General features: G+C 31.9%; 2 protein-coding genes and 1 long non-coding RNA gene across 4 annotated transcripts in view; 2 read left to right on the forward strand and 1 right to left on the reverse strand.

Moving 5' to 3' along the window:
- The window catches only part of LOC140178416 (uncharacterized), a 97759-nt gene that overhangs the window by 37807 nt on the left and 36773 nt on the right, over positions 1 to 23179 (forward strand). The gene's annotated exons all lie outside the window — the stretch shown is intronic.
- Positions 5684 to 9017, forward strand: LOC112741684 (COBRA-like protein 7). 2 transcript variants are annotated; one of them, XM_025790755.3, is made up of 3 exons: positions 5684 to 6263; positions 7389 to 7770; positions 7909 to 9017. In XM_025790755.3, the coding sequence occupies exons 1-3, from the start codon at positions 5738 to 5740 to the stop codon at positions 8945 to 8947; spliced, it is 1947 nt and encodes a 648-aa protein (XP_025646540.1). In that variant the 5' UTR covers positions 5684 to 5737; the 3' UTR covers positions 8948 to 9017. The 2 variants fall into 2 exon arrangements, with proteins under 2 accessions (XP_025646540.1, XP_025646539.1); XM_025790754.3 differs by having other exon boundaries at positions 5694 to 6263; positions 7386 to 7770.
- LOC112741683 (two-component response regulator ARR2) lies at positions 9888 to 14402 on the reverse strand. Its single transcript, XM_025790753.3, has 6 exons — positions 13850 to 14402; positions 13192 to 13344; positions 12734 to 13108; positions 12254 to 12330; positions 10730 to 11914; positions 9888 to 10480 (listed from the first exon to the last, which is right to left on the reverse strand). Exons 1-6 carry the CDS (start codon positions 14031 to 14033, stop codon positions 10412 to 10414), a joined length of 2043 nt encoding a protein of 680 aa, XP_025646538.1. The 5' UTR covers positions 14034 to 14402; the 3' UTR covers positions 9888 to 10411.

A 23179-nucleotide genomic window follows, 5' to 3' on the forward strand; every position in this document is an offset into this window, starting at 1 on the left:
AATATTTTAATAGCAACAAATCAGTCAAAAAGGCTCAGTTTTATTTTCTGTACCCAAATGAATCGAAAATAAAGGAACCAGTGAACCGAAATAAGCAAAAAGTGGAAAGTGTATTATGCCCAACACAGCTACTACTTTGGCATGTGTTATGTGTATTCTGCCGTAGAGAGTGTCCAGGTATCCATAATACTCATCATAGCAAGCAATCAATTCTCTCAATAGCTTGTGAGAGACATTCATTTCCGGGACATGTGCCAGCACACCGAATCCCATTTCATCGACAATATCTCTCTTTTGCCGAGTCATTGCGTTGAACACCCTCGCTATTGCCTTTGTCTGGTATCTGAGATCATGAATTTTCTGCAAGGTTTTGAAACAGTATGTTATGATATATTTATAATACAAAATAGAGTTTATTTGAATGAAAGGCGATAAATATATTTAATGTGTATATATGCTTACGTTATAACGCGGTTTCTGCTTTTTTGTCACCATTATCTTTTTCATTTTTGCTGTAAGGACAAAAAAATTTGGTCAATACCTCACTCAATACACCAACAAGCACAAGCATGCATATTTTAATCAAGTGAATGTAAATCAGCAACTCCAATGAACTGAACTCCATTCACGTTTGAATAAAATGTGACAAACATTCAATCATCAAGAAAAATATTTCTACATACAAAAGAACTCAACTGAATACTTAACAATCAAGTGAATGAAAATCACCAACTCCAATGAACCAAAAGCGTTTCATGTTTGAATAAAATGTGATAAACATTCATTCAACAAAAAAACATTTCTTCATGCAAAAGAACTTAACTGAACACTTAACAATCAAGTGAATGGAAATCACCAACTTCAATGAACCGATCTTCATTCATGTTTTGAATAAAACGTGATAAACATTCAATCAGCAAGAAAAATATTTCTGCATGCAAAAGAACTCAATTAAACACACTAACAATCAAGTGAATCTAAATCACCACCTCCAATGAACTGTACTATATATCACAGAAAATAACAATACATTTTCATTCGTATGCCCTAGTTATGCAAAATGAACAGAATCAGAATAACTCGATCTACTAAACGAAGCAAATCAATCCACTAAACCTTAAATCCAACTAGGAAAAACGCGAGAATGCGAGATTTTAAATGAATAAAAGTTTTTATCATATCTTTTGCAGTCTCTGTTCTTGATTTTGTTTGATTTTTCTTCTTCCTTTCGAAAGCTTGACGTGATTCTTGAGTAGAAGCAGTTTCCGCAGAGAACACAAATGAGCTTTGAGAGATTTTGAGAGAGATTTGAAGTCCAATAGCAGTTTTGAGATTGAAGAAGGAACGTTGTTTCATAATGAAGGCGTGAATGAATGTTAAATATTTTGGGGATTTGGGCACGTGTAATACACGCTCAGTTAATGGGATTGGGTTTTTTTGTGTTGGGCTAGCTTGAATAGACTTAGATGAAAAATTATATGGATGTGTAGCCCAACTGTTATTATATATAGTATATATATATATAATAATATGTATGTATACTCCACCCATCTATGAATAACTATCTTTTAATATTCAAAGCGCTTTATTCTGCAAAGCTGCCTTTAAAAAGAAGACTGATACTGAGAGATTAAGATTGAGAGACAGATATTAATAGATAGAAATTAAATTGAGTTTTTATATCGTGTTTAGTATAAAATGTATTGGATTGAGTTATGTCTCAATATTATGTATAATTTAAGATAAATATAGAGATTGAAAGGTAAATTTGAAATTTGAAAAGTTAAATAATAATATTTTTGAGAAGAAATGTTATTAAAATTTCAATTCCGTCTTCAAAATTTACCATCTCTTGTGCTCCACTTTTTGGAGGTATTGAAAGGACTAAAATTTTTTGTTATGGGATTGAAATTTTAGTTCCAATCTCTAGCCACCAAATGCAATACTAAATCCAGTCTTTCAGTCTCAGTCTCAGTTTCTGAAAGCAAACGCTACCTAATATCTTTTAGAATTTTAACATAATATAATTTTTTTATTTTACATTCACTTGAATAATCTCTTTATATTTATGACAATTATTTTATAATCTACAAAAGAAGAAATTCTTTTCTATCAAAATAATATATGTAATTCTTTCTTAAACTTGTGTAATTTTAATATAATTACTTAATATACATGCTAAAATCTTAATATAAATGGAACACTTTAAGATTTCAGAGAGGTAACCATTGTTTTGAAAACCGATCCGGACCGGCCAGTTCAATCGGATTAACCGGGAATCGGTCACTAAGCCGGTCCGGTTATACTCAAAAACCGACTGACAAAAAATTGGTTGAACCGGCAGCTAACCGGTGAACCGTTTGGACCGATCAATTTTTTTGTAGTTTTTCTTATTTGACTACTCCCTCAAACCATAGTTGTAAGAACCAAACCGGTGATCGAACCGGTCAAATTACTGGTTCACTAGTTTATTGGTTCAACCGATAAATTGCTGGTTGAACCGGTAAAATCGGTTTCACGTAAATAAAAAATATAAAATACTAAAATAGTCATAAACTTAATAAAATACTAAAAATATAAAATACTAAAAATGATGTTTCTGATGGTATATTCGCAGAAGCCATTCTAAAAGAATATGGATTATGGAGTAGCAAAACAGCAAAAGTATAAAACAATAGCAATCCTAAATTCCTTAATTCCTATTCCTTATTCAACAAGACAGCAACCTTAAAGGCTTAAATAGTTAAATTCACAGCAATCTTAAATAGTTATATTATTTACAGCAATCTTAAATATTCATAGCACAAGCATATTCATAACACTATAACAGAACAACATTAGATTAACATTATTCATATTCAACAAGCATATTCAACACCTCGGTTTCAACTTTCAAGCATTAGTCAACAAGCATATTCATCCCATAACAAATCAACAAAACAACAAGTTTTCACGTTTTCAACAAGCATATATAACACAGAATAAATCAACAAAACAACATAATTCATATTTCATAGATTCAAGATTTCAACAAGCATATTCATCCCAAAAATTTTAAGTTTTCAACACAGAATAGAATAACATAGGAGAAGTGCAGTTTAAGATTGCTGGAGAACAAAGGAGAAGTGCAGAACAACTGAACAAGTGAACAACATTATTCATACATCATAACACTGTAACAGCAAGAAGGGCAGAACAGACTACAGAGGAGAACTGGAGCTAACCTGTTTGATAGAGCAGAAGAGGGCGGCAACGGCGAGGGCGACGGCGCCAGCGATGAGAGACAGCCGCGGGTCTGTCCTGTTCGGCTGTTCCTACTTCCTTAGTTCCTTCACCTTCAGACTTCGGAGTTCAGACCGGCGGTGAGACGAAGAAGACGACGGCGGGCGGCTGGCGGCGGTGGCTAGGTGAGTGACACTGTGACAGAGTGAGGTGAGGTGGTGGCGGAGAGGGTTAGCCGTTAGGGGATTAGGGTTGGGGGAAAAGTGGAAAGTGAAAGCTGGGAGTGGGGTTTGGGGGAGGTACCATGCTGCGTATACGATTTCTTTTTTTTTTTTATAAACCAAAACGACGTCGTTTTGGAAAATGAATTTAAAAAAAAAAAAGACGCTTCCGAACCGGTCGGTTAACCAGAAACTGCCGGTTTTCCAGTTTTCATCAAAACTGGTCGGTTCAACCCGGTTCTCAACGGTTCTCTTGTTTATCCGGTCATATCACTCAACCGGACTGGTTAGGAGTCCGATTCACCAGTTTTTCGGTCGAACTGACCGGTCCGGTCCGATTTTTACAACTATGCCTCAAACGACGCCGTTTTACCCATTTAGTTTTTTTTTAATATAAAGGAAAAAAATTCCCCCTCTCTCAATCTCAACCCTATTTAACCCATTTAACCCTAAATCAGAAGCAAATGAAGCCAAGCCCCAAATTCAATCTTCAACACTTCAACAGCAACAACTAGCGGCAGCGTTAACGCCAGCAGAGCTCTTCTCCTCACCGTCGCGTCTCGTCTCATTCTCACCGCGAACGTCTCTCCGTTGTCACCTCTATTCCATTGCTCGGCCGTTGCAGAGCTCTTCTCCCCGCCGTCGTGTCTCGTCTCACTCTCACCGCGAACGTCTCTCCATCGTCACCTCTGTTCCACTGCTCAGCCGTCACCTCCTCTCACCGGGACCTTTTCTTCACCTCTGTGGAACGCTCGAGCAGTCGAGCTTCTTCCTTTATTTCTCCAGGTTCTCTCTTTTTCTGCTAAGTTTCTTGATAAGGCTGTGGGCATCTTCAAGGCTAGAAATTATGAAATTAGTCCTTTCTAGTTGATTGTTGAAGACCTTTATATTTTAATTGACTTTATTTAGTGATTTTGTTCAGGTATACTGTTCTTTTCCATTTGAGTTAATTCTTTAAAAATAATTTTGTTAATTTTTGGTGGTACTTATTAATTTTGTTAATTGTTGATTTAATTGGCTAATTGTATGGATTCTGATTTCTGAGTTTGTTTTCTGAACTTTTGATGCCTAATGTAATTGATAATTTTCTATTTTGAACTTTTGATACTGCATTGGCTTCTTGATGTGATTAGAAATTTTTTGTGGATCTGTTCAACAATCAATATTTAGTTATTGGTCGTATTTAATTTGTGTAAATTTGTGTTTGTAAATTGTAGTTGTTATTAATCAGAAATTTTTATTTTTGAAGATAGAACAACTAGATGGTGATCAAGCATTATATATATTAATTTTTAATAATTTTATTTAATATTTAATTAAATCGGTTGAACCCGATTGAATTTCGGTCGGACCATTAAACTAATGAACTAGTTGTCTTATTGGTTCGTTGACCGGTCCCGCAATCTTAGAGGTAACAAATTTTTTTTACTTAAATTGGAGCGTTGTCTTTGGAGTGTTTCCCATGACACACTGTAATTGTTCTCAGCACCAAGTCAATGTTAAGAATTCGTAAGTACTTCCCAATTCAACAAACCAAAGTCATATCACCCTCTATAAGAATTTAATATTTAAACCTAAAAATTAAAATAATAAGTAAAATCCAATTAATATAATTAGCAACCTACTCTCAAATACCACTTCAACTACGTTAGCTAAGCCAAATGGCCAAACCATCATTGTCCTTGACCATGTCTATCCAACACTAATACATACATCATCAACTCCAGATTCGTCGTAGCTTAAACCAGCCTTCATGAAAAACGACCAAGACAATTTATTTAGCAAATTTTAAAAAAATAATTAAAAAAAACTGAAGACTAAATCATCAAAATACTATACAATAATAATAATGTTATGTAATATAGACCATTAATATAAAATATATATATTAAAAATAAATTAAATAATACATGTATTTATACACAAATATATAATAATTAATTTTTGTGGCTAACGTAACATTTTTTATATAATAAATATGTCTTTATTTAATTTGCCCATGTATAAAAATTAAATCTAAAGTATAATATTAGTTGTCTAATTAACTAACAAAACTGAAAACTATACTTTAAACCTTTGAATAGTCATCATGCAACTACTAGTATATTCTTACTATACAAGCAAACATACAAGGGATGATGCTCTTTCATTTGAAACACCCAAAGACGGCAAAAACTTTAGGATAAAATTAAAATAAATTAATTATTAAATTTATACGATGTTATATCTTCCAATAAACTAACTCATATTTATAACCCTTCTCACTTTCAAAAACAAACTAATAATACGTAACCATGGCCATGGCCTTGCATGACCATGTCTTCTTCTACATCTTTGTCATCATCTCCGCCGCGCCATTATCGCTCTCTCAGCCACAAGCCGCCTCCTCCTGCAACGGAATATTCCTTTCTTACACTTACACCAGCGGCTACCGCCTGCCGCCGAACACGTCCGACACCGCGGACCAGCCATACCGGTTCACGTCGGAGCTGACGGTGCTAAACAACGGCCTAGAGGATCTGAAGTCATGGAAGGTGTTCGTGGGTTTCCGGCACCGAGAGTGGCTGGTTTCGGCGTCGAACGCGGAGCTGGCAGACGGCACAGGGCTCCCTGCTGCCGTCGGAAACGGGACAGTTTTGGAGGGGTCCGAGGTGAGGGACTTGAAGACGGCAGCGGAGACGGCGGGGGACTTAAAACAGATGATGGTAACGGTGGACATGGTGGGGACGGTGTTTGGGGTGGCGCCACCCAATGTTCCCATGCCTTCCACCATTAGGCTCTCTAATGAAGGTTTTATTTGTCGTAAACCCACTTCTCAAGGTAAAATTAAAGACTTTATTTTCACTCAATAATTAGGGGACATTAAATTTTGTAATTTATATTTCTCAATTAATTATTATTAATATTTTTAATGGTACGAGCATTTAATAATATAAAATTATTTATTTTTTTTAATAATTAAACACTATCCAAATTTTAATGAAAGTACTTTTCTTAGATTTTTCCTTCCCCAATACCTACTTAACAGATTAATGACCAATTCAAATTCATTATATTTAAGAATTTAATTTTTATTTACGGCCTATATTTTGTGTAAAATATCATCTAATTACATTGACTTTTTAATATAAAAATTAATTATATTTTACTGAATAATATATTAAGTGATTAACACTGGTCAACTTTTTTTAAGAAATGTCAGGTGACCAACATGTTTTTCCTAAGTGTTGGATAATCAATCTTTCTTGTATATGAAGGCATGATTTTTTTTCTTTTTTTCTTTTTGGCATCAGTTAGATAATAGATATTATGTGTAATTCAATTGTGTGTGTATGTATTTTACGCTTAGTCTGATAATAAGAGGAAAAAATTCGATACAATAGAAAAGTAACTACAAGAGTATATGTATGTATAAATGTAGGGATTTTAGTTAAGATTGTATTAAAATTATTGAAATTATTCATATTGTTAGGTAAACGTATTCATGAATGAAAATTTTCAAGACTTTCATCATTTTTTTTTCTTTTTCTTTTTTATTTTCCTTTTACTTTTTTAAGTTTTGTGTTATTATACAAAGAGTAACAAAACTAGATTGGTTGAGTAGTAATCAAAATTTCAAAATTGTCCTTTTTTAATGTCCCTATTTGCGGGGTTCATTAGAATTGTAACCTCGGAAGACGAATTACTAATATATATGTTCTGTGATGAAAATTATTTCTCAATTCAGATTATTCAATGCTTAATTTCCTGATGGAAAATATATAGTCTTAACTTTTTTTTCTACTTTATGTGTGAATATCATTGATTCATAGGGTAATGTATACTAATACTACATATGATAAATGAAGCAAATGAAATATTCCTTTTCCTTCTCACCAACCACCAAGTGTTTGCGTTTTTGCCCATGAGAATGCTTACTGCTCTTCTTATGGTTTTTCTCAGCAGGTAACAATGAGACACATACATGTTGCACAGTTGATCCCAATTCCAAAACAAACACACCCACAGATGAACAAGAATTTCCACTCCCTCAGAAAGGTGGTGACCTTAGCATAATCTATGATGTCACAAAAACATATGAATCCAATTACTGGGCAGAGGTCACAGTTTCAAACAACAACCCCATTGGCCGTCTTGACCATTGGAAACTCAGCTGGGAATGGATCAATGATGAGTTCATATACACAATGAAAGGTGCATATCCATCAAACGTTGATTCTTCTGAATGTATCTTTGGTTCACAAGGTGAGTACTACAAGAAACTTGACTTTGCCGATGTGTTGAACTGCGAAAGAAGGCCAACCGTAGTTGATCTCCCTCCAACAAGGTTTGACGCTTCGATGCACAAATATTTCATTGATTCATTATTTTACTCACACATATGTATCTGCATTAAATACTATTACTTTAAACTTGTATTGTATGTATTGTCTTTAATGCTTGTACTTGTATTTGTGTGACATAGGTTCAATGATTCAAAACTTGGTAAAGTCCCATTTTGCTGCAGAAATGGTACATTGTTGCCACCCACAATGGATCCTAGTAAGTCAATTTCAAGGTTCCAAATGCAGGTCTTCAAGATGCCTCCAAACATCAATCGTTCCCACCTTGCGCCACCTAGGAACTGGAAGATAAGTGGTGAGGAACTCAACCCTGAATACCAATGTGGGAATCCTGTTAGGGTGAGTCCTAGTGAGTCTTTGGATCCAACAGGTTTGCCATCAAATACATCTGCAATTGCAAGTTGGCAAATTCTCTGCAACATAACAAGGAACACAAGAAAAAGCAAATGTTGTGTCTCATTTTCAGCTTTTTTCAATGAATCTGTTGTTCCCTGCCAAACATGTGCATGTGGATGCTCCGCGAAGTCAGAGAGGACGTGCAGTGTGGCTGAACCGGCTGTTCTGCTTCCCCCGGAGGCACTTCTTGTTCCATTTGAGAATAGAACAAAAATGGCTCATACTTGGGCTGACAGAAAGCATCTATCAGTGCCTAATCCTATGCCTTGTGGTGATAACTGTGGTGTGAGCATCAACTGGCATGTGAATACAGATTACCGGCGAGGTTGGACTGCAAGGATCACGCTTTTCAACTGGGGCGAAACTGATTTCGCAGACTGGTTTGTCGCAGTGGAAATGGATAAAGCAGCCCCTGGTTTTGAGAAAATGTACTCATTCAATGCTAGTTCATTAGACAAAGTGAAGAACACAATATTCATGCAAGGAAAGGAAGGATTGAACTTCCTTGTAGCCGAAGCAAATGGATCCAACCCAAAAAAAGATCCGAAGGTGCCCGGGAAACAACAATCCGTGATCTCATTTAGAAAGAAAAATACTCCTGGAATCGAAGTGGTAGATGGTGATGGATTTCCCAATAAAGTATTCTTCAATGGTGAGGAATGTTCTCTTCCTTTGGTATATCCAAGCAGTGGTTTCAGGAATGAGTTTTCTTTTGTTCCCATGTTGCTCCTGATGTTGTTGCCAATCATATGGATGTGGCAATAGTGGCATTGTTTGATTTTTGGTTCGGTACAGAGAATTGTAAAATTGCATTTATTTAAACTGAAATTTATAATTTTTCTTGTTTTTCACAGATGATACTGACCTTTTGCTATTATGACTTAAAAGCTATATAAGCTCAAAGTTAAAAAGTAAAAAGAAAATCTTTCTACTTGTATAGGTAAAGTCACCAAGTGATAGTCTTGTGCATTAGATTGCCCTTTTTTCATAAGTAAAATCCCAAATTAGCCTTCAAAAGAATTGTGAACCATCCAAATGGTCTTCAAAAGATTTGCCATGTCAAATTGATCATAAAAGGTCTTATCTTTATTTCAAATTAGTCCTAATGTTACATAAAAACATTAATTGATATTCAGCATATAATCTTTTCTGATGATATGTAATATAATTTTGCTCTTACTGAGATGAACACCATATATTAGTTCTCAAGAGTTAAACATCGATTTGGTCTGAAATTAATTCCCAATTTCTTCTAATGATCACTTTTTCTTTGACCAACTTAAGGTCGATTGAAAGAGATTATGCCACACTATCACATATGATATCATCACGAACACGACGGTGATGACACAGTGGACACTGATAAGTGATTTTTGTTTTCATAGAAATTAATGTTTGGACTAATATGAAATGAAAACTAATCCTCCAAAGACCAAATTGATATATCTCAACTATTAAGTAAACCAATTTAGGTTTTTCACTCTTTTTTTGTATGGTTGGTTTTTAACTTTATATAAAATTGGACACGATCACAAATCGGTGACTAATGCACACCCCCCCCCCCCCCCCTTTCTTCTTTTTCAAAACACCAAAACACAAAAAATGGAAACCTAATCAGATTCCTGTGTGTATTGCATATCAAAATGAGAGGAATAGAAAACAACAAACACAAACATATAAATAAGTGATATTAAAGTACAGAAAATTAAGAAAGAATGGCCAGATTGAATGTCTTGAGCAACCAAATGGAATAATATTTACATGCTTAATTAAAGCAATCATCTGCTTAATTTCAAGAACATTAACCAGGGGGGAATAACAAAGAGGATAAAAGTTTTTTTTCTCAGTAATTTGTTATTGATGTTAGAAATGTTCCTAGAGTCTGCAGATGTATCAAAACCTATGCTTCTGCAGTTCTGCTCTAAAACCAAAATATGTTCATGAACACCCTAACATTATAAAGCTTACTACAAATTTCACCATCAGAATCAGTCAAAAATTGCATGTATGCCCCTTTTGCATACATGCAGTTGAAGTTTGTAGTTATTCTTCTTCTTAACTTACCATCTTTTCCTTGAAGTCTGATTTTTTTACATGAACCAAATTCGATGTGTTGAAGAATTTAGACGCATGCAGGTCCAAACTTGACTAATTGCAGAATGATTTGGTCCATATGGAACAGCAACTATTTACATCTGCAACTGGAGAGAGAAATTGACTGGTTCTGTTCTAGACTGGAATGTTGTCTAAGGAATATCCGTCGAAGTCAAACTCATTCTCGGCTAGTCCAATGCCTTCCTGTTACCAGAAACACAGAAAAATGTCAATTTGTTCATAATAATAATAATAATAATAATAATAATAATAATAATAATAATAATAAAAGCATAAGCAGGCTTATAAATTCTGTGGCAGCCTTTCAAGACTATTAAGGGAATAAAACCGAGTCTAAGAAAGAATGACCTATATTTTCTCCATTGCCACTCTATATTTTCTGCCTTGAGACACGAAACAGAATCTTAGGGCCTAGAAGAAGGAATGACCAACCTGTTTCAGAAGTGCACTCATAAGATCCTCCTGCCCGTATTGCTCGGGGAAGAAGTTAGTCTGGGAGCTTGCATCAGGAACTCTTTCAGCCTTCACTCTTACCGAATTGTCAATGAGAAGCGGATTCTGGGGCTGACTAATGCTTTGGAGATTACCTTGATCCATGCCTTCACCTATGGAGAACATGTCTTTCCCCATTGAAGAAGTAGTATCTCTATTTTGTCCAGTTTGTTGAATAGATGTAAAACCCGGATGGACCAAAACTGATGGTGAGACTGAGACATCAGTGTTACCTTGTACATGATTTGAATGCTGAGTAGCATCATATGTCAGGCCAGCGGTTGTTAAGTCCCAATCTTGGGATTTTTGAGGTTGGAGTTCGTTAAACATATCATAATTCGGAACAAAGCCACTGGATCCTTTGATTCCTGAAGTAACTTCCTCTTGTAACATTCCTTTTGTTGTGATATTCGATATACCTGGATGGCTTCCAAGAGGGAAACTTCTGACTGACATCTCGTTAGTTTGATTCATGGGGAAATTCAAAAATGAAGAGCTTTGTGGTACTTGATTATAAGCAGCATTTATGTTGCTGGAGCTAGCAATCCCATTTCTGATAACACCGTTGGAAATTCGGTTTGGTACTGTTGGTTGCAACAATGAAGTTGGAAGCTGGTTAACATGAGAACCATTTTCACCTATCATCTGACCTCTTGGTTGGGATTGACCCATTTGCATCAACAAGGGGCTTCTCTGTGCGACAGAAGCATTGATTCGCATATTCAAGTTACCAAGGGATTGGGCAGATTGGTGCAGATTGGCAAGCTGCTTTGGCTCCATGTTGGTAGGGATTCCGTGAAGCAAGTTTATCGGTTTATTGGTATTCAAATGCTGCATTTGCCCTTCTCCAAATCTTAATTTCGGGCTTTCGAAACTGAAAAGATTCCGTTGCTCAACTAGAGGCATGGACATAACCGGTTTTGCAGTTGATCTGCCAAGTCCTGCTGCTTGAAGCTTGGCTAGACTTTGTGCTGGGAGCTGGCCAGCGACTGAAAGGGCTTGAAGGTCAATTCCATTGATCGATGTTGACCCAAATGTTGGATCTTGTGGGTTCATGAAGGAATTGTTCAAGTTGTTCTGCTGCTGGGAAACTCCACTCAGCCTCCGAAGATACAATCGGTATTTCTGCACCAAAAACATGAAGAAGGAGTTAGCTGCTTTGAGCAATAGCTTATGCGTGCTAATCGAAGAGACAGAGACAACATTAATTGTTTAGCTCTTTGAAAAGGAAATCTAAAACAAAGCGCAGTAGTCGGAGAGATGACGTCAACATTAATTATTTAGGTCTTTGAAAAGGAAATCTAAAACAAAGCGCAATAGTCGGAGAGATGACGTCAACATTAATTATTTAGGTCTTTGAAAAGGAAATCTAAAACAAAGTGCCGTTGTCGGAGAGATAAAGACAACATTAATTATTTAGCTCTTTGAAAAGGAAATCTACACTGATGCGCGGTAGTATCATACCTGAAGGTGGCTAGCGACGTTTTCTCTGGTAAGTCCAGGAACATTCATCAATTCCAGAATCTTTTTCGGAACAGCCTCTGTATATAAATGCCAAATTTAGGAGCATAATACAATGCACTACATTTTAGATAAATCTCCAACAAATCAGGCAAGAAGAAACAACAACTTAATGCTTCGCATATAGGATATTATTCAAGAAAGTATTCCAAGAGATCAATGGGGAAAAAAATCTAATTGAGAGTTTAAAACAATTAGTCACAAGAGGATCTTAATTAAGCACTAAAATTAATTTAGCTATCTATCCACAATCTAGAAAGCCTAGATGCAATGATTATAAGGGTTGAGTTGTGGCATTCACAACCCTCTTATCGCAAACCATCATTGGACTCACCCATTCTGTACCACATTAGATTGGGAGGAATCAAAAAGCAACAACAATGAAAGGAATTTTTATTGAGACTACAATTGAAGAATACATACTGTCAATTCCAAGTTGATTCACAGCAGCCATAAACTGTTGATGAAGCTCAACAGACCAAACCACGCGCGGCTTCTTCAAAGTGGAACTATCATCCCTCTCATCAGCATCTTCTTCCTCGTCCCTTCTCTTCTTTGAGCTTTTCCCTTCATTTGCTGAGGATGAGTAATCCGCATCATCAGATACCTTTTGTTGACGATCTCCTTCATCTATGCTTCCCGATTGCTCTGGATCTCTCCAACCAGTCTTTCTCTTCCGAACCACATGCTGCCATATATTCTTCAGAGCCTCGATTCGCACGGGTTTAATTAGGTAATCACAAGCACCATGAGTCACACCCTTCATAACAACATGCTTTCCATCGTCTGCGGACATCACTGTTAACATCAAATACAATTAGTCACTAACTAGATCAATGTGATTCATCCATGAAAGGAATCTAATTGAAAACAATACTTACTAATAACTGGAAGGTCCATCTCCAACCCAATATGCTCCAAAAGCTTAAATCCATCCATGTCAGGCATATGCACATCACTTATAACAATGTCAAATCCATTCTTGTTCCCTCTCAGAAGTTCCAATGCAGCCTCAGCACACTTGCATTTTGTAACTGAAATAGCTCCAATTTCATCAAAACTCAGAAACAAATGAAGAAAAATCACAAATGAGATAAAAGCAAATCTGGCATCTATTCAAAGTTTATACAGTCAATTCCAAAATATCTGCAAAAGGAAAACATCTAGCATCTCAATGAGAAAACAAGCAAAGTTAAACGAAATCAATCACAGAGGAAAAAAAAATTAAAAGTGAGTAAATAAATAAATAAACGAAGATGTTAGCAGAAGAATATGATATTACAGCAACAACCATAGATAAAGAACAAGTTTAGATTTTTTTTTTTTTAAAAGGAAATAACATGTGACAAGATGTGATCAGCAACTAGTACCTATATGCACATAAACATTAACAGAAATGAAAGTAAAGTTGCTCTCTTTTTCACAAATTCAAGATGGGAATCATCAAAAACAAGTTGAATAGAGAGAATTCAGCAACTTGGAAATGGAAAACCAAAAAAAAAATTAAAGAAAAATCAGAAAAGAAAAGTGAGTAAGCACCTTCATAGAGGCAAGCTTTAAGCATCTTCTCAAGGATCATGAGGCAGGTGGGGTCATCATCCACCACCAGAACCCGGAGACCCGCCGGAAACTGGTCGGAGACAGCATCTCCGGTGGACCTCAGATGCGAACCTGATGAACTAGGCGTTGACATGGTGGATCCCTTGACGTTGCTAAGATTCATAGTTCACAGATCCAAAAAACAAATCAAGGAGACAAAAACACAAACACAAGGAGGGCATGAAACATAAAACAAAAACCACAACAAAACAGTGACCTCAAAACACTGTTCCTTTCTCACTTCACATAGCTGAGATTGACATAGAAAAGTTGAAAATTAAAAAAACCAAACGAGTTTGAGAAACTTGGTAGAAGGAACAGAGAAAAGGGTTGCCCAAAAACCTTTTCTTTTCTTTTTTTTTTTTTTAATTTTTTTCTCTTTTGGAGCAGATAATAGTATATAATGGAAAAAATATTCGGGTTCTGGGGGTTCTGATTCTGAAGCTGGTGATGCTGTTGTCACTGTTGCACGCTGATGCTGAATTTCGGGCGTAGTTTTATTATTTACTCTAATTATACCAATAATAATAAATTTTAATTACTAAATTTTTTTTAAATAAAAAATGAGATTCGAATTTTTAAGTGAATATTAAAAAATTATATCATTTGAACTATAATTTATAGACTGTTACTAAATTAATTTTAAATTTTTATTTTTTAGACAAATAATTTTTACATCAGATTAACTTGAATTAAATGATTTTATTTAAAGTAACATAAAATAATAATTTTGGTATTAGTTGAGTTAATATTATCATTTTTATTTAAAATTAATTTTAATATATTAATTTTATAAAATATTTTACACGATTATTTAATTATATTATTTTTTTAAATATTTATTTACGTAATAATATAAAAAATAATTATTGATGTTATGTAATTAAATATATAATATTAAAATTATTTTTGTATTTTACTAAATTATTACAAGAAGGCAATAAAAAATAAATGGTTGGGTTTTGTTTAATTATTTTAGACGCTTTGAATAAAAAATTGAAAGTTGGGTCTCACAGTTGTGCTCCTGAAAGAGTGGATCCAGCTCATTTCATTGGATTAACTAACCCCACATGTAACCAAGTTGGGTTGGTCTAGTGGTTAGCTCACTAGTCCGCTTAAGCAAGTGTCGGGGGTTCGAATCCCGCCTTGTGCATGCAGCAACCCATTGGCCAGCGGCAAACCCTTAAATGGAGCTCAGTACCGCGACGGATTAGTCCTTGACCTGCCGGGTTGGGGGATACCGTGGGAAACCAAAAAAAAAAAACTAACCCCACATGTGACATGCCACATAAACACACCACAACACAACCTCTCATATTCATCCAATGATTTTTTTTTTTTTCCCTTCTATTTAATTTTATATACTTCGTTGAGAATTTTTTTTTTCTTTCTCCATGTTTTTTTCCCTATTTTTTAGTCTTCATTCTTCTTTTCTCTTACTTTTCAAAATCAATGTCTAAACTCTCAAATCGTTTCATTAAAGATATAAATATATTTAATTTTTATATAATACAATTAATAAAAAAGATTATAATTTAATAATTAAATAATTTATGACAATTTATGACTTGATAGAAATTAAATTTAATTTTTTTAGACACAAACATAAAGACTTTCAAATTAAACTATTTAGTTTATTTTTATATATATGAATACAGATATTCTGCACTTCATTGTAAATTTAAAATAAAGATGTAAATGAAACAAATAAAAAATATTAAATATATTATTTCCAATTTTTTTTTATTTTTTTATATATTAAAAAATACCTAAAACAACAACTCTGGTATATGTAGTATAAGATGAAATATGACATTTTAAGTTAAAATTATAATTCACTCTTTAATAAAAAAGGAAAAAGAAAAAAGATGAAGGGAAAAATGTTTATCTCTTAATGCAATAAAAACTAAAAAGTAAAAACAAACCTAGTATATTAAATGATTGAAAATTTTTTAAATGTTGTTGAAGTATTAATATTCTAATAATTTTAATCGTTAATTTTAATTAATATATATTATATATATTTTTTATAATTAAAATTAGAACATTAATATTTTAATTATTTCAATTATTAATTTTAATTAATATATATTATATAATTAAAATTATTAACTAAAATTATTAAAAATTGATATTTCAAGAACATTTAAAATTATTTCTAAATGATTAAATCCATTTTAAAAGATATTTTAAGTGGACAATAATGTCACAACTCAAACAAAAGAAAAGGTTGTAAGATGGTTTACCGCAGCACACAACGCTGCTGCAATCATTATAATAGATTTTGTATACGATTTTCTTTCATTCTCTAGGATAATGGTTAATCTTCAAAATTTAATGATTGAAAAACATGTACTATGGTTTTTCCTTTCTTTCTTTACTAATTTATTGGTCCTTCTTATTAATTGACCGTTTTAATTTTGGTCAGCTTTTATTTAGTTATTCCATAAATATATAAATGGAAAAAATCTTCTTACTTTATATATAATAATTGATGACAATCAGATTCAAAATTTTAAATCAACAATTAATTTCAATTAATAGGTTCATTTATTTGTACTTTGAAGAAAAAAAAATAGGTTTTTTTATTTAAATAAATATAAAAATTATTATTTATTAAAATGCGTAAAAAAAAATCAAATCTCAAGTACTCCCATTTCACATGAGCCAAGCCTAAGTCAAAAGGATAATTCTAGTTTTGATCTTTCTTGCGTATTTTGGTAATAATGGTTTTTATATATTTATTTAAATAAAAAAATCGGAAAAAAAATTGTGTGTATTTATTTGTACTCTTAGGGAGAAACCGTAAAAAAAAATAAAATCTATCAATTTTAAAAATATCGATTCACAAATTTATTCTCATGTTCTGTATATATATATTTAAAAAAAAAGCCTTTAAAAAATATTACTTTTTAGATGTAATATATATTATGATAAAACTAATATTTTTATGTAAAATTATTCTATTATGCTAATCTTAGAAGTGATATAAAATTATACTAGGGTTATTGGTTGTTATAGTGCGTAAAAAATATTTTAATTAAAATATTAAACATATAATAGTTATTTTATACAAATAAATAAATAACACAATAATTTTTTTTCCAAAATATCGCATAATATAAAATGAAAAATGTTAGGAGACAAATATATTTTATTAATACTAACCAATACTTTAGATTAATACATTATTTTTATACTAATAAAATTTAGAATTTTGGATTATAATTTAATATTAACTAAATATCGACTAAATAATAAATTTTATAGATAAATAACATTGTTTATATAAAATAATATTTTATTCGGTACATTGTATCTAGTATAATACTTATATATATATATAATGGTTATATACATAGTTTATTATTGTATCCAACATGTACTCATATATAATGGGTTTTTATTCGGTATATAATATCAATACTCATTCATATATTCATTATGGTAAAACATACACAGTTGTTCTGTAACTATTTATTGAGTTCAAAGATATAACGACTCTAAAAATAATATAAATTAAATTATATATACGATTTTTTTTATTTATTTAAAAATGTCAATTTTGAACTAAAATTTCAATCATTGTACATACTTATTAAGATAATCAAAAGAACAATATTATTCTCCTTTCAAAATCCCAAATTGAGAAATCCAACTCTAGCCATAACTAAGATAATGATTTTGGTCAATGTCCATATACATTGGGATATATACGAAGCAAGTACCAAAAACGCTATATATATTATTATCCCTATATAAAGTATTTAATTGATTGAATTGAATGGATAATGCACCTTAATTAGCTTCTTGACATGCACACCATCGTGGAAACGTAACCGACTATATGCAAAAGGAAAATCCGCAATAACTTTTGTTTGTTGCAAACAAATTCAACATTAATTAGTTAAAAATAAATTAGTAAGTATATATACTTGAATTCATATAGCATCTTGAGGATGGCTTAGGTTTTCATTCACAACTTAATGTATTTAATTTAAATTAATTTATATTCACACACTGAGTTAGTCATATAATAGATGAATTTGTCTTTTTGCAATTTTTGTAAGTTTAGTGAAAGAGAAAAAAATGTATTGAAAAAGGCCATTGCAATTTAAATCAAATTAGTTAAATTTTTTAATAATAGAGTTTGGATAACGATCAAAGACTAATTAAAAACAACACAATTTATGTTCCAATGAATTGAAATATTAATATACTACATTTTTAAAATAATAGATATATGTGATGGTATAACATTTATTATTCTTATGGATTTGCATATATAGCTTAATAATTCATAAAGCATTTTCCTTAATCAGAAGAAGAGTAGAATATTATGCAACTTGTAATACTTTTACTATTAGAATATTATTATACTTAAATTATCATATTGCTAATGGCAACAATATTACTTATATTTACTGTATTACTAATTACTTACGTTTTATAGGAACTTTTAAAAGCAAAAATTAAAATAAAAAGTTTTTTTTAACCGATCATACAAATATATATATCATAATATTCTTTATTTACAAAATAATTTATAATAGTAATATATAAATAAATACTATATAATTAGAATTTTTATTTCTCTTTAAAAGACATAACACATAGCACGTAATTAAATAAAAATACATAAGCACAATACAATAATAAAATATATATCCAAACAATTTAAATAAATACATATGATATATGTCTGTTTTACTAGCTGTAAACTCATGTATCGAGTTCTAATACGATTTGTACTTAGGATTAGGCAGAACAATTTAAGAAAAAAGTCTAAAAAACAAAAGGGTAAATATTCATAAAATGTATTAATAGGTGGCCTTGAAGAGTATAAAAAAATATAGTCATGATGAAATATAGTCTATAAATTTTAGTAATACTTAAAAAATATAGTTAAAAAGTATAAAAAAAAAATAACATTATGAAATTATCTAGTAGACTTGAAGAGCTAAACAATAAATTATCAAATTATCTCAAATAATCAAATAAAATGATAATTTTAACTAATGTTAGTTTTAATTATACAAAATTTTTAAATCAATACAAAAATTTAATTTCACAATAAATTTTATTTAAGAAACACGAAATCATGAAAAAAAAAAACTATATTTCTCATGAAATTTAAAAGAGTATCATCATAGTAATAATTTTTCATGTCTTAACCAATAACCATACATTTGATTCTCAACTAAATACAATAGTTGAATGTCTTAAAAAAAGATATTATAACACGTTATAGAAAGAATAAAGGAAAAATAGAAAAAGTTAATTCTGAAGAAAATAAACCATCAAATAAATAAAATTTAAAAAAAATTAAAAATACTATTTCGAAATTTTAATGTCAAAACTAAATAATCAATTTTTTAAAAAAAAGTATAATTAAATTAAAATATTTTAGTTATCATGTGTTTAGAATAACAAAAAATGTGGCTAGCTATAACTTTAACTATTCTCTGAATACTATCAGAATTTGATAATCACTTGAAACACAATAATTACAGATATCATAAAAACAAGCCATGCAATATAATGGCATGAAATTCGATGTGGGTATGTAGTTGGGAAACTTTCTCTTGAATTGGTGGGAGAAGACTTGAAGCAGTAACTCTAACTTTTTAAGGGACCCCAACCCCAAAATGAATGATAATAATGTTCTGCACTATGTGCAGTGTTGCACTCTGACTCTTTTGTTTGTTTTCTGTTTTTTCTTTTTCTTTTTCTCAAATTTACAGCCTGATTTTTTTATTTTTAATTTTTTTTTGTTTCTGATTGGTTGCAAATCGGTGCCATACCCCTGAAGGGACACGTGTCTCCTAGCTGAAGTTCAATAGGATAAGGTTACCCTTGTCTCATATATCATCGTTCTTTCGCTCTCTACTCTTGAAAAACGTGCACTCACTTCACTCATACAAGTTGTACCAAAATATCACTCATAGTTTGATAAAAATGGGAGATTTCTTGCATCAAACAACTAACTACTATATAACAATTTCTTACCAAGCTTTATTTTGGAATGCACATCCCCGTTATTTTTTATTTCGAATTTTTGTCTCTAATATTTGACTCAAAACTTTAAGTTATTCTTAATATTTTAAATATTTTATTTAAATTTTTAACGCTATAAAATTGTTATAATATTATCGTATTGTTAATTTTATTAACAATTCTATATTAAAGAAGTGGAGGTTATAATTTGTTAAACCTTAAAATGGTTTATGAGATTGGCGTCGTGTACTAAAATCGTTCTTAAGATTTCAACTGCACTAATTAAGTTATGAGATGGACAAAAATGTACTATGTTAGTTCCTGACCTATTTTCTATTAACAACGTGATAATGTGGGCTGTTAGTAATACGTGTCACTCCATGATTTAGCCACGTGTAATGGTATGATGATGTGTTGACCAGTGACACGTGGCATGCTGACGTGGATGGTCATGTCACGTGTCAGTGTTATTTGACCATGTGTCTGTTTGTGCCACGTGTTGCAACCGTATTCGTCCACATGTCATCCATTATGTCATCATTGTAGATACACTAAATTAGTCCCTCACTTTGCGTTAAGTGACTCATTTTTAGTCCCTGAAATTGAATGTCGGACACCAAACTAGTCACTTCACTAGTTTTTTATCCTTTTTTTCTATAAATTCAAAATTCTCAATATCTTTGAATCCATTAATTTCAATTTTATTGTTTCACATGTTATTTAAATATAAGTGCTTTTATAAAATATTTTTTCTCTTGCAGGTACCCCTAACCGCCGTCTTGGAGTTGACGTGAAGATATTTCAAACACCACACTACCATCTCCGACCTCTTTCGTCTAGACTGAAGAGGTCGAAAATGGTAATGAGGGTGCTTGAAGTGCTTTTAGTCTAGCACATTTACACACAACAGAAATGTGTATTTCATAAGAACCGAAAAAAATGTGTATTTTAATTTTTAATTTCTTGTTAAAAATATTTTTTTTTATGAAAAATGTGTCTAATCAATCATATAATTCTTTTTTTATAATAACATACTTATATATTACAAAATTTACCAATGTTAAATTATTATAGAAAAAAATTTATATAATTAAAACTAAAATCTTAAAATTTTTTATAAAAGCACTTGTATTTAAACGATAGGTGAAAAAATAGAATTGAAATTAGTGTATTCAAGATATTAAAAATTTTAAATTTTTAAAAAAATGAGAAAAAACAGGTGAATGGACTAGTTTGGTGCACGACATTTAATTTTAGGGACTAAAATGAGTCACTTAATACAAAGTGAGGGACTAATTTGGTGCATCTATAATGATGACATTATGGATGACACATGGACGAATACTGTTGCAACACGTGGCCAAATAGCATTGTGACACGTGACACAACCATCCACATCAGCATGCCATGTGTCACTGGTTAACACATCATCATGCCATTACACGTGGCCAAATCATGGAGTGACACGTGTCACAACAGCCCACATCATCAAGCCATGTCATCACGTCGTTAATAAAAACTGGATCAGGGACTAACGTGGTACATTTTTGTCAATCTCAGGGACGTAATTGGTACAATTGGAATCTTAGGGACGATTTTAGTGCACGACGTCAATTTCAGGGATCTTTTTGGGGTTTAACTCGTTATAATTTACTATGAAATTGACACTATATTACCGTTAGTAAAAAATAAATAAAAATAACAATTCACTCTTTTAGGGTTTGGAGACGAAAATGACATTTTATTCTTTTATTTTTATGATATCATCTTATTTAATAGGCTAAAAATTAATTCGTCGCAAATTTAGATTTATTGTTAGTCAATAAATTACTATATGTATAAGATATAATTTAAATTATGCATACTTACTTAAAGAAAAAATTCAACTATCCATTAGAACAATTCAAATTACGCACAATCATTATTATTGTATTTGATGCATGCAATTAAAATAAATGTCATATAAATAAATTTAATATAAAATGCCATACAAATAAATTCAACTATGTGATTACTATTATCACATAGTTATTACTAATAATAAATGCTATACAAATAAATTTAATATAAAACTTGGATACATAATATATCCTTTTTGGTAAAATAAAATCCTAATCAATAAAGGCGAGGGAACTCTATGAAAACAACTTACCTTTTAAACAATTCCAACTATTCGTCTGCGGGCTCATACTGAGTCTTCGAACCTGTGTCACTGAAAGGGTAGAAGATTTTGGGGTGAGAACAAACCACACGTTCTCAGTAGGGAATGAAAATGCCATAAAAGTAACGAATAAAATGCAAATAATTAACATACTCAAAGAAGTTATAGTTTTATTAAACCTTTACCTATTGAGAAAAAGTTTATTAAGAAAAAGAGTTTTTATTAAACGTTACGAAGTTTGATTATTTAGAAACTAATCAATTTAAGATTATAATAAATGACTGAATAGGTGGTAATGCAGAAGTGTAATTGATTATTTGGTGATGCGGAGGTATGTGTAATTAAACGGTGATGCGGAGATACGTTTAATAATGTAGGTGATGCGGAGGTGTGCGTATGTAATTGGTAATGTGGAGGCATAATAAAAATAAAAAAAATGATAACTAATGAAGAAAATAGATACTTAAGAGGAAAAGAATGAGAAAGAATGAATAAGATAGATACTTGAAAAGTGTATGTTAAATACGTCTTATGCAAAAGTGTTAATGTGGAAGTGTCCGCATGATTGATAGCCTAAAATTGCTAATACGGGAATGTCTGCCTAACTGATAGCAAATTGTATGTTGAATGGGCCTTTGTGCCAAACTGCTAATACGAAAGTGCCCGCTTAACAGATAGCCTGAGATTGCTAATGCGAAAATGTTTGCCTAACTGATAGCACTGTTTCTTACTGTGATGCACATTAAAATGTTATTATGATAAGGCCTAATTGACACGGGTAACCGTGATGGCAAGGTGTCTAACTGACACAGTAAAGAAACCGTATTCGGGGTTCACTCCGAGTAACGTCGGGTTGCGGGTAGACAATCGACGCATGAGCTCATGGCTTACATAGGAAAGGCATGCATCATATTGTTTGCGCATTTGTATTTGATTGTGGTTGTTTATCTTGTTTATTTGTGATTGTGCTGTTGTCTTGGTGACTTGCTTGTATGCTTGACTGGACATGTTGTTAAGAGATGAGGAATTGTTAATGTGACGGAGATTTTGTTTAAGTAATGTGATTTAAAGAAAGGATTTTACACGGCTTTAGGTAAGATTTAAGAAGGATT

The sequence above is a fragment of the Arachis hypogaea genome, chromosome 14 (assembly GCF_003086295.3).
Source record: "Arachis hypogaea cultivar Tifrunner chromosome 14, arahy.Tifrunner.gnm2.J5K5, whole genome shotgun sequence".
In the NCBI taxonomy this organism is placed as follows: Eukaryota; Viridiplantae; Streptophyta; class Magnoliopsida; order Fabales; family Fabaceae; genus Arachis; species Arachis hypogaea.

Coding starts and splice junctions, on each gene's coding strand:
- LOC112741684 (XM_025790754.3), top strand. CDS start 5,738: ATGGCCATGGCCTTGCATGACCATGTCTTCTTCTACATCTTTGTCATC. Junction 6,264..7,385: donor TCGTAAACCCACTTCTCAAG/GTAAAATTAAAG, acceptor GGTTTTTCTCAG/CAGGTAACAATGAGACACAT. Junction 7,771..7,908: donor GTTGATCTCCCTCCAACAAG/GTTTGACGCTTC, acceptor TGTGTGACATAG/GTTCAATGATTCAAAACTTG.
- LOC112741683 (XM_025790753.3), bottom strand. CDS start 14,033: ATGAATCTTAGCAACGTCAAGGGATCCACCATGTCAACGCCTAGTTCA. Junction 12,331..12,733: donor GAATCAACTTGGAATTGACA/GTATGTATTCTT, acceptor ATTTATATACAG/AGGCTGTTCCGAAAAAGATT. Junction 11,915..12,253: donor ACGTCGCTAGCCACCTTCAG/GTATGATACTAC, acceptor TTTTTGGTGCAG/AAATACCGATTGTATCTTCG.